The 12,766-nt window shown below is 40.4% G+C and overlaps 1 protein-coding gene across 4 annotated transcripts in view; it reads left to right on the top strand.

Moving 5' to 3' along the window:
* The window catches only part of tex9 (testis expressed 9), a 63,405-nt gene that overhangs the window by 24,776 nt on the left and 25,863 nt on the right, over positions 1–12,766 (top strand). For all 4 annotated transcript variants that reach the window (XM_069912046.1, XM_069912047.1, XM_069912048.1 and 1 more), the window contains 3 exons: positions 1,845–1,921; positions 4,893–5,068; positions 11,610–11,692. In XM_069912046.1, coding sequence (XP_069768147.1) covers positions 1,845–1,921; positions 4,893–5,068; positions 11,610–11,692 — 336 coding nt within the window. The remainder of the gene's footprint in view (positions 1–1,844; positions 1,922–4,892; positions 5,069–11,609; positions 11,693–12,766) is intronic.

Here is a 12,766-nt window from a genome sequence, read left to right on the forward strand (position 1 = left end):
TGAACAGCAGTGGACTCAGCACACAGCCCTGGAGTGGGGGGAAGGGGGTGCCTGTGCTCAGTGTGATGGTCTTGGAGATGCTGTTACTGATCCAGACTGACTGATGTCTCCCCAACAGGATCTAATTGCAGAGGGACGTGTTTAGTCTCAGCAGCTCAATTTCCTTATCAGGTACTGTGGTATGATTGTCTTGAATCCTGAACTGAAGTCAATAAACAGCATTTGAACATACGAGTCCTTGTTTTCCTGGTGGGTGAGGGCTTGATGGAGACCAATGGTGATGGCATCATCCGTAGACCTGTTGGGTCTGTATGCAAACTGCAGGGGTTCTAGTGATGGGGACAGCAGGAGCTTGATGTGCCCCATGACGAGCCTCTCAAAGCACTTCATGATGATGGACGTGAGTGTGTCAGGAGGCAGGACACAGCCAATTTCTTCGGCACGGGGACAATGGTGGCGGCTTTGAAGCACATTGGGACCATGGCGCTTTTCAGGGTCGGTGAGAACATCCGCTAGCTGAGCCGCACATCCCTTGTTGGGAATGTTATCTGGTCCAACAACTTTCCGCGGGTTGACCTTGCTTAACTCTCTTTTCACATCGTCCACTGCAAGACACAGCAGCCGGTCATTTGGAGGAGAGGTGGACTTCTTTGCTGCAATGTCATTTTTTGCCTCAAAACGCACGTAGAAGTTGTTCAGTGTGTCTGGGAGGGAGGCATCGACCAGCACAGATAGATAGTGTAGGCCTGGGGTTGGTGATGTTCATGTGCATCACATGTCCTTGTTGTTCAGGAAGTGACTGGTAATGTGCTGGGTATGCAATAGCTTGGGCCTCCTTAAAATCAATCTTTGGCATGTTACCTGTGTTACTCTGTGAAGACTGACACAAAATAGTTTATCACAAAATTATTACATGCAGGCACAGAAAGCTCCCCACAATGCATTTTAAAAATTCCACAGCACCTAATCCTTTTACACTAAAGCAATCTCAGTTGCTCTGAGGAATTGAAATTCTCTACTACTGTGATGCTCTTCCACTCACACCTCTCAGTGATTTGCTGACATCTCATCTCGTCCATGAACTGTTGAATGATGGAAGGCCTGGAGTACAATGCTTTCTGGCTGTATACAATACTAATTTTTTTATTCCAAAGCTCTACCTGCATTTGTGTGATTTTATTTGAAGGCCCTGCTGAGGCACCCTACCTCATTACTGCAGTGATCAACTCTTTGATCATTGCCCTCCTCTTTTGCATCTTTCCCTTTATTTAAGATTTCCTCAGGAGTATTTAGATACTTTTTCACCACTTAATCTCTATATTTCCTTTAATATACTGTAAGGCAGACAAAGATTTGCTTTCAGCAGAAATTGCCTCCAGTGCCCCCGCATCCTCTACAGCCACACAGCTTTCAGCAACCCGAGCACCAGGTGCACTCCTCTGACATGATCAGGAAGCCTCCAGCACTCTCAGCACTCTCTCCCATCTTGTTTCCGATGCCTGGTTTGTCTTCAGCCAGTTTCGAGCCTGTCTCCAGCAGTCCTTTAACCTCAGTCACCAGTAGTCTGTGGCCTATATGGGTTGCTTGCCTCGTGCCCCTCGCTGGTCCGCCACCGTAATCACCATCCCGTAGATTGTGTTCTCTCCTCTTTCTCCAACGGTTGGGGGGGGGGGGGGTGTTGCCTTCCCATTTTATGGTTTATGGAGTATCTGAATTTATTTTGACAGTTGTAACTAAGTAATATAATTTTTTAAAAATAAGAACTGATACTACACACAACCAGATGGACATTTAAATATTACCTGTGATGTTGCTTACCTTTTGTTTTAAATTATGTACTGCAGAACAAAAATAAAGCTGAATTGAGGAACATGGGGCAAAGCAGACCATGTTCAGCAAACAAAGGAAAGAAAATTACAAGGTAAAATCTTCCACATATTTATACCATTTATTACTTTAATGTTGATTTAAAAAACAGACAAGCAAAATGTGCAGTATATATCGAGGCTTACACATATAAATCTTAATTCATGATCACATGATGACAAAAATTGTTTTTATTTTACTTCCAGACTGCTTTATGCAACCTAGACTTGAACTAAGATGCAGAGATGAAATGACTTACAATGTAGACTCAGGGTAGACCATTCAACCAAATAGTAAGATCAATGCGGATTTGCGATTTAATTCCACACAGATTTAAAATTTAATATTAAATGCTGCCTGGAGAAAAGGAACTCCACATTTATGTCACCTTACACAGGTGGCTGAGTTCCTCAATTTCACTTCTGAAAGCCTTGGCCCCAGTTTTAATTTTATGCCTTATAGTCTTCAATTCTACTCTGTCCAACTATTGAGTTATAGAGTCTTACATCAGGGAAACAGGCCCACAGGCCCTGCTAATCAATGCCGAACAACGAGCCATCCTGTTTTTGTTCCACTTGCCTTCATTAGGTCCGTGTCTCTCCAAGCCTCTCCTATCCATGTAGTTATCCAAGTATTTCTTAAAGGAACTTCCCTTATATCCCTCTACCACTTTGGCAGCTCGTTCCATCTGCCCACCACCCTCTGAATGAAGAACTGTTCCAAATCACGCCCTCCTCATCTTATAGTTATACCCTCATATCTTAGATTCTCCTTCTCCAGGGAACAGATGGTCACTCTTCACCTTATCCATGCTTCTCATGAATTTATAGACCTCAATAAGATCCCCTCTTAACCTCCTAAGGAGTAAAGAAAAACAAGCCAAGTTTTTCCAGACTCTCATGATAACTTCCCTAATCATGGCAACATCTTAAACCTCTTCTATACCCTTTCCACCATAATAATATCCTTTCAATAGCAAAGGAACTTAAACTGTACACAATATTCCAAGTGTAGCTTCACCAATGTCTTGTATAACTTCAACATGACATCTTGTATTCAATGCTTGGAGCGATGAAGACAAGCGTCCCAAATGCTCTCTTCCATTTTTAAAGAGCTGTGTACTTGCACCTTGATGTCCTTCTGCTCCATAACATTCTTTAAGGCAGAGTAAGTCATGTCCTCATTCAATTTATCCAAATGCAGCACCTCGCACTTCTCCATATTGAACTGCATCTGCCATTCCTTAACTCCTTTCTGATTCTGATCTAGTCCTTCTTCACTGACAACGTTGCACATACTTCAGTGTCATCAGTAAACGTACTCTCCTTGCACAAACATCCTTGTCCAAATCACTTATGAAAATTAAGTGTCCCAGTACTAAATCCTGAGACTGATCACTGCCCTCCAGTCTGAAAAATTGTCCTCAGTAACCATCTCTGACTTGTATCACTGAGCCAATTTTTTTGTTTATCCATTTGGCTAATTGGCCTCTATCCCATGTGCCCTAACCTTCCATACCAACCTTCCACATGAAATCTTATCAAAAGCTTTACTAAAATCTAAATAAATATTGCAACACTATCTGCCTTGCCTTCGTCTACCCATTTTGATACCACTTCTAAAAATTCTGTCAATTTCATGAGCTATGATTTCCCACACACAAATCCTCACTGGTTCTCCTCAATATACCCTTTCCAGCAATTTCCCTACCACTGATGTCTGATTAAAAGATCAGCAGTTACCGAGACATGCTCTCAGTAGTGAAGAGTTACCTCCCTCACCTCCCACTCCTGCTTATCCTGCTCCACAGTCAATACATTCACAACATATTCATTTAAGATCTTTCACCTCTCCTATGGCACCACATAAATAGATGCCCATCCTGATCCTTTAGGGGATCTATTCTTTCCTTTCTGACCTTAATACATAAAATCTTTTTGGATTTTCCCTTACACCACCTACTAAAGCCATATTAACACCTCTTAATATCTCTTAATATCTTAAAAACTTATAGCACTTGAAAGCATGCCTGCAAATTCAGTCCATTTTTTCAGCACTATGTCTTATAGTCATTTATTTCTGAAGTCTAATTTTTGACTCTAAGTTGACGCAACTCTTGAAATGCATTACTATTCACTTTTGTGCTGAGATAGTATAATTATTCATTGTTCTTTTGGAGCATTGCCCAGGAAAGCAGTTTGTTGTTTTAAGCAGTATCTGTCAAAGTCACTCTGAAAAAAACTGTGTTTTCTTTGCACTGCCTCTCTTGCAACAGTTCTATTTAAAGCAGGTCCCAGCCAACAATACCATGGTAGTTTTGCTCTGAGGTTTATTAACTATTTAATAGGTGAGAAAACTGAGCTAAAACAGGAAAATTACATGACGGTGAAGCAAATGATTCTAAAATTATGAATATTACTCTGCCTTTTGAGTCTAATTATAAATACTTAGAAGGTACAAAAAACCCACAGGCTCTTTTTATAAGCAGGCAGTATGAATAATCTATATTGTAACAAGATATTTATTCATTAAACTCTGCTGCAAGCATATTTTGGATGTGCTAATTTATATATGGCCTTATTTGTGTTTATTTCACAACCTTTCCTTTTTTTTTAAAGAGTGCATCAGATTTGGAAAGTCAAAAGAGAAATATTTGGATCAATATGTCAAAATGTACCTGACTAGCCAGTTATGATTTTTCTAAACTTGAGAAATGTGCTGGTTCTCTTCTGTTGTCATTCAAATAGACAGTACAAATTAGTCATTAAACAGTATGCCCACTGTATGAGAATTTATATTTTCAGACTGTTTTCATGCATGTTTTATGCATTTTAAATATGATTTGCAGTGCCATATTTTTAAAGTGTCAAATGTTATACCCAAGCCAATATCTACCTTAATATTTATTTATTAACAGTGCACATGTTGGTGTATTCTAATTTTAAATATATCAGTTTCAGCAAAGCAAGTTATTTTCTAAACTGAAAAATAAAACAAAGGAAGTACCTATTATTTTTAAATTTTAGTGCCAAGCATAAAACAATTGAATTACACATGGCTGATGATGTTGGAGTTCCAGAGGACTTTTCTAATTTCTCCCTTGAAAAGACAATTAGCAAAATTGAAGGTCAGATGAAGGAAGGTGCTCCTGTTAATGTCAAGGATGAGATAATGCCCAACATTGGCAATGAAATGAGCACAGGTGGGTCTGAACTCATTGCTTTGCTCTTTATATTGTACAATTTGGTTGTTAAAAGCTGTATCATACTTTGGAGAGAAGTGAAAGCCTTTTTAATTGTGTACATTGATTAAAAACATTTCAGTTTGCATGCTGATACTGATCGACAAAATACAATTATTGTGCCATAAATTTAAATTTTGCAAAATGTAGATCTTGGATAATAAGTTATGATCATGGCTGATCTGGCTGTGGACTCAGCCCCACGTACCCACTTGTTCTACATAATCCTTAATTCCTCTATCCTTCCAAAATCTATTGATCTGTGTCTTAAATACATTCAAACAGACTCTCTGTTGTTTTATTAGTAAAACTCCACAGTTTTACTAATGTCTGAGAGAAGCAGTTCCTATAGAAACACCCGTATAAAACTCTCGTTAGGCTGCACATGGAATTTTTACGCATTTCTGGTTGCCTCATTGCAGGAAAGATGCAGAAAGGGTATAAAAGATTTACCAGGATGTTGCTTGAATTAGAGGGTATGTGCTATGAGGAAAAATTGGTCAAATTATGGTTGTTTTCTCTGGAGTGTCAGATGACCTGATGAAAGTTTACAAAATTTTGAGAGGTAGTGATTGGGTAAAGAGTCATAATCTATCTTCCAGTGTGAAAATGTCACATACTGGTAGGCAGGCATTTAAGGTTGGGAGAGGTAGGGAGTTTAAAGGATATAAGCAGAATAAGTCTTTTACACACAGGATGGTAGGAACAGGCTGCCAGGAATAGTGGTGGAAGCAGAAGGCTTCTAGATACAGGGACATAGATGTGTCATGTGCAATCAGTAGAGATTTAGTTTAATTTTGGCATCATGTTTGATGCAGACTTTGTGGGCCTGTTCCTGTGTTGTACTGTTCTATGTTGTTGTCTCTATCTTTAAACTGCTCCCTGAATCTTGAGGCTATGTCCTGTAGTTCTATTCTCACCTGCCAGTGGAAACCACCTCCTTGTTCTCATTTATCTGTTCATTTTATATGTTCTATAAGATTCCCCCCTTCATCGTTCTAAACTCCAATGAACATAGTCCCAGGCTACTTGATCTCTCCTCACAGAACAACCCCTTCATTTAAGAAAACCTGTTCACTGATTCCATGGTCTTAATTAAACAGTTTAAGGTTTGGATGAATTAATATTACAACTTGCAATTTTAAAAAGTTACTGGTATTCGGAAATGAAAAGATTAAGATACTATTTTAATTTGTAGCTTTTGAGTTGGTAGTATTCGATAAAACAGTTTGTGATTGTAATTGCTTAGAAGGTAAGCAAGAATTTAAAAACAGGTGTTTAGAACACAACATTATAGCACAGTACACACCCTTTGGCCTACAATATTGAGCCAACCTTCCCTGCCTCACATCCATAACCTTCTATTTTTCTTGAATCCATATGCCTGTCTAAGAGTCTTTTAATTTCCCTTGTTGAACCAGCCTCCTTCACCACCACCCCGACAATCCATTCCAGGCACCCGCCACAGTATGAAAAAAAAAGCTTACCCCGGACGTCTACCCTAAACTTTCTTCCCCTCACCCAGTACAAATGTTCTCTGGTATTTTCTGCTGTCAACCTGGGGAAAAAAAGTACTGGCTGTCCTATAGCTCTCAATCTTGGAGACCTCTATTAAGTCACCTCTCATATTTCTTTGCTCCAAAGAGAAAAGCCCTAGTTCTGTAAACCTTGCCTCATAAGACACACTCTCCAATCCGGCAATACCTTGAAAAATCTCCTCTGCACCTTCCAAAGCTTCCACATCCTTCTTGTAATGAGGCAACCAAAACAGAACATAATTTCCAAGTGGACTAACCAGAGTTTTATAGAGCTACAACATTATCTAATCACTCTTGAACTTAATCCCTTGACTGATGAAGGCCAGCATACCGTAAACTTTCTTAACTACCCTATCAACCTGCATGGCAAAGCTTGAGAGATCTATGGAATTGGACCCCAAAGTTCTTCCACACTGTTAAGAATCATGCCATTCACCATGAAGGTGGAGTTCAACCTTCTAAAATGCATCATGTCACAGTTAACCAGATTGATCTCCATTTGCTAGTTTTCCAGATATCTCTGTATCCATCTCTCCATCCTTTCTATATCCTGTATCTGCAAACTTACTGAACTATCCTTCATCCAGGTCATTGATAAAAATCACAAAAAGCAGATCCCTGAATGGAATCTTGTGGAAGTCCACTCATCAGATCTTCCACACAGAATACATTCCGTCAACTGCTTTCTGAATCCACACAGCCAAGGTTCCTTAGATCCCATGCCTCATGACTTTCAGAATCAGTTTACTATGGGGGTCTTTGTCAAATGCCTTACTAAAATCCACATACACCATATCGACTGGCCATCTTCATCCTTTTGTTACTTTCTCAAAAAACTCAATTAAACTGTGAGGCATGATCTTCCCCTCACAAAGCCCTACTGACTCTCTCTGAGAAGACTCTCTGAATGCTTGTGAATCCTGTCCCTGAGAATCCCCTCCAATAGTTTGCCCACTACTGACGTAAGACTCACTGGTTTATAATTCCCAGGATTCTCCCTATTACCTTTTTTAAACAAGGGGATTACATTTCCTATTCACCAATCCTCTGATTCATCTCCTTTGGCCAGGGAATTTGCAAAGAACATTGCCAATGCCCCAGCAACCTCTTCCCTTGCTTCCTGTCATATCTCGTTCAGTCCCGGGTATGTTTTTTAGAAGATCCAGCATTTCTTAACCAGCACATAAACTTGTCCTATACTGACCTCACATTGACCAAGGTCCCTGTCTCTGGTGAACATTCATTTAGAACCTCCCTTACCTCCACGCACATGTTGCTTCCTTTATCCTTAAGTAGCCCCACCTTTACTCTAGTCATCCTTCTGTTTTTCATGTATGCCTTAGGGTTTTCCTTAATCCTACCTGCCAAGACCCTCCTGGCTACTATATAATTTTCGTGAGCCATTCCTGACTTTTGCTTCCTTCTTTCTGTGGAATTCATTGCCACAGAGGGCAGTAGAGGCAGGTTCATTAAATCTATTTAAGAGGGAATTAGATCTATTTCTTCAGTATAAGGGTATTAAAGGTTACGGAGAGAAGGCGGGGATGGGGTACTGAACTTTAAGATCAGCCATGATCTCGTTGAATGGCAGAGCAGGCTCGATGGGTCGAATGACCTACTCCTATTTTCTATGTTTCTATGTTTCCTCTTAACTAGCTGTCTCACCTTTGTTGTCAACCATGGTTCCCTTGTCCTACTTTATTTTCCCTGTCACAGTGGGACTAATCTATCCAGAACCCCCCACAAGTGGTCCCTAAACATTCTCCTACATCTGTGTTTTTTCCCTGAGAACATCTCTTCTCACTTTACTCTCTCCAGTTCTTTCCCAATCCATTCCCCAACTTTACCATTTTGTCTACTGCATTTTGAGGTATAAAAATATAAGATATAAGATAAAAGCAAGGTCAGAGTCAATCTCAGCTAAACCAAGGCTAATTGAGGAGGCTGAGGCCTTATAGAGGTTTATAAAATAATTAGAGGCATGGATAAAATGAATGTTTATACTCTTTTGCCAAGGATAAATTGTTCCAGAAGTAGAAAGTATAGGTTTAAGCTGAGAGGGTAGGGATTTAAAAGGGACCAGAGGGGCTCCGTTTTCACTTACAGGGTGAAAGTGTATCTGGAATGAAGATGATATAAAAGCAGGTATAATTGCATTGTTCAAGACATTTGGATAGATATATGGTTAGGAAAGGCTTGGAAGGATATGGACCAAATGCAGGCAAATGTGACTGGCCCAGAATGCCCTCTTAGTCGGAGTAAACAAGTTGGGGTGAAGGGCTTGATCCATTCTGTATGACTCCACCAATCAAATCATGGCAGATCTGACTGGACTCATATCCGCCTCACCCTGAATTTACCTATTCTTCAAAAAGATTATCTGTGTCTTCTAATCTTACATCATGAGGACAGTGTATAGCGTCTCCTTTGGATTTTACACAGATAATATTTACATATAGTAGATGCATACATGAGTTTAAGGAAACCATGATTAATATTTAGCTCTGCAAAGTGAACAGAGTCAAGGTAGATGTTTCCTCTGTAAATTACAAAATTTATTTCTGCACTGACATAATCCAATAGATCAACGTCTCTATTTGTTCTCTACTCAAGCCTCTTTTTATTACTTTTATTTAAGTCATCGATGCATCCTTTTTTCTTTCCCCTTCACATATATATCTCTTTGGCTTGGCTTCGCGGACGAAGATTTATGGAGGGGGTAAAAGTCCACGTCAGCTGCGGGTTCGATTGTGGCTGACAAGTCCGATGCGGGACAGGCAGACACGGTTGCAGCGGTTGCAGGGGAAAATTGGTTGGTTGGGGTTGGGTGTTGGGTTTTTCCTCCTTTGTCTTTTGTCAGTGAGGTGGGCTCCTTCTTCAAAGGAGGTTGCTGCCCGCCGAACTGTGAGGCGCCAAGATGCACGGTTTGAGGTGATATCAGCCCATTGGCGGTGATCAATGTGGCAGGCACCAAGAGATTTGTTTAGGCAGTCCTTGTACCTCTTCTTTGGTGCACCTCTGTCACGGTGGCCAGTGGAGAGCTCGCCATATAACACGATCTTGGGCAGGTGATGGTCCTCCATTCTGGAGACGTGACCCACCCAGCGCAGCTGGATCTTCAGCAGCGTGGATTTGATGCTGTCGGCCTCTGCCATCTCGAGTACTTCGATGTTAGGGATGAAGTCGCTCCAATGAATTTTGAGGAAGGAGCGGAGACAACGCTGGTGGAAGCGTTCTAGGAGCCGTAGGTGATGCCGGTAGAGGACCCATGATTCGGAGCCGAACAGGAGTGTGGGTATGACAACGGCTCTGTATATGCTAATCTTTGTGAGGTTTTTCAGTTGGTTGTTTTTCCAGACTCTTTTGTGTAGTCTTCCAAAGGCGCTATTTGCCTTGGAGAGTCTGTTGTCTATCTCGTTGTTGATCCTTGCATCCGATGAAATGGTGCAGCCGAGATAGGTAAACTGGTTGACCGTTTTGAGTTTTGTGTGCCCGATGGAGATGTGGGGGGGCTGGTAGTCATGGTGGGGAGCTGGCTGATGGAGGACCTCCGTTTTCTTCAGGCTGACTTCCAGGCCAAACATTTTGGCAGTTTCCGCAAAACAGGACGTCAAGCGCTGAAGAGCTTGCTCTGAATGGGCAACTAAAGTGGCATTGTCTGCAAAGAGTAGTTCACTGACAAGTTTCTCTTGTGTCTTGGTGTGAGCTTGCAGGCGCCTCAGATTGAAGAGACTGCCATCCGTGCGGTACCGGATGTAAACAGCGTCTTCATTGTTGATGTCTTTCATGGCTTGGTTCAGCATCATGCTGAAGACAATTGAAAAGAGGGTTGGTGCGAGAACACAGCCTTGCTTCACGCCATTGTTAATGGAGAAGGGTTCAGAGAGCTCATTGCTGTATCTGACCCGACCTTGTTGGTTTTCGTGCAGTTGGATAATCATGTTGAGGAACTTTGGGGGCCATCCGATGCGCTCTAGTATTTGCCAAAGCCCTTTCCTGCTCACGGTGTCGAAGGCTTTGGTGAGGTCAACAAAGGTGATGTAGAGTCCTTTGTTTTGTTCTCTGCACTTTTCTTGGAGCTGTCTGAGGGCAAAGACCATGTCAGTAGTTCCTCTGTTTGCGCGAAAGCCGCACTGTGATTCTGGGAGAATATTCTCGGCGACATTAGGTATTATTCTATTTAGGAGAATCCTAGCGAAGATTTTGCAAAACATATATATCTAGATTGGCCTTAAATACATGCAATATTGTGAATCATCTAAAGTACTTTCTCCAGAGGCAAACAAGAAAGTCCAGATGCTGGAAAACTGGAGTAACATACAAAGTGTTGGAGGAACCCTCTGTGTTTCTCCAGGAGCAGGTTCTCCATTCTATCTATCATCTGAATAAATACATTTCTCCTAAATTCTGTTTGGTTTTGTTTGAGCATATCTTACATTATGGCCTTCAGTTCTGGTCCTATTGAAACATCTTAACTACATCTACTTTATCAAATTCACGAATAACTTAAAAATCCATTACCGTCCTAATCTTTCTGAGGGAAAGGAGCCATAATCTGTTCAATCATTTTAATAAATATAACCTTTCACTTCTTGATTATTCTGAGAAAACCCTTTTGCTCCTCTCTAAAGCCAATGTAATTTATTTATTTGAAATCCACAATTGTTGATAGCTGACTGCAAGAGCATAATGACAGAACTGATGTCTCAATTTTATACTTGTTGATCTCATCCTACTTGTGTAACTGAACGGAAGAAAGGAAATTCTATTCTTAATTTATTAATTGGATATTAAACCATGTTATGCAATAATCCACCTATTGTAAAGTACTGTAGTAACCTTATAAAATATTAATAGGACATACATTGTAATGGGTAACAATTGTGAAAGTCTTTTTGTCTGATAAATTGTGTTGAGTTAACCATAGATTTACAAAAATATTCTATTACCTATTCTGAACTCAGAGGCCCAGATACGATTTCTGAAAGCAAAACTAAGAGTAATGCAAGAGGAACTGGATAGACTAGTTCATGAATACAACAAGAAGGTAAGGGTTAAATATACTACAACACTATTTATGTATTATTAAATGGATCGCTATTAAATTTTTTTCTCAATAATATCAATGTTATTTTTGAGTACACAATGCATAAGTGATTGTAAGAAAAATCACTAATAATGAAGAATGAACAACCTATTTCATGATGTAGTAAGGTTGCGAAGGCTGTTGTCTTGACATTAGAGTATCATCCTCTTAAAACTTCTAAATAATTAAGCGGATTAAACCACCAATTTTGGATGCGACACTTTGAATTGGATTGGAGTTGACAGGAACCAGAAGCTGAGGAAGTGCATTTACACTTGGAAATTGAGGGAATTCAGGAAATGGAGGGAATTCAGGAAATGGAAGAGGAATTCAGGAAATGGAAGAGGAATTCTTTACCTCAAAGAATCAATCTACTCCAGGCAAGTGAGCATTTTCACGACAAACTTGCCACGCACCACATTCCAATGCAGATTAATCCTGCAAAGCTGCAGCATTGTACCAACAAACTCTCTTTTCAATCTTTCTTTATTTTTAATATCATGCCTCCAGAAAGTTCCCTGCAGGATTGAAATTGATCTCCACAACAAGTTGGAAGGCGTTCAGCCTTTGTCATCTCCATGCCAGAACGAAGATTGTACAAACAACAATTGTGTCGACTTGGAGGTGAAGCTCCAAATCAAATTTGATTTCTTTAGTGAAGTCTGTTTCACTGAAGTCTCATTCGAAACATCCTGGGCATAAAGATCACACATTTATCTGAACCTGCTGCAGAAGAACATTGACCCTGACAATCAATATCCATGATAAGATTCTTCTTAATACGGACAATAGAATCATTCAGCATGATAACTTACCATGCTGATCATGGACCTTGCCAAGTTAGTCCCATTTGCCTGGATTTGACCTATATCTCTCTAACCTTTCCTGGCCATAAAGCTGTTTAAATGTTTGTAATTATATATGTCTCTGCCAATTCCTCTAGCAGCTCTGTCCATATATCCATCACCCTCTGGCCTCAGAACCCCTTCAAATCCTTCCCCTCTCACCTTAATCCTACACCTTCAAGTTTTTCAC

Source organism: Narcine bancroftii, chromosome 14 (genome assembly GCF_036971445.1).
Source record: "Narcine bancroftii isolate sNarBan1 chromosome 14, sNarBan1.hap1, whole genome shotgun sequence".
In the NCBI taxonomy this organism is placed as follows: Eukaryota; Metazoa; Chordata; class Chondrichthyes; order Torpediniformes; family Narcinidae; genus Narcine; species Narcine bancroftii.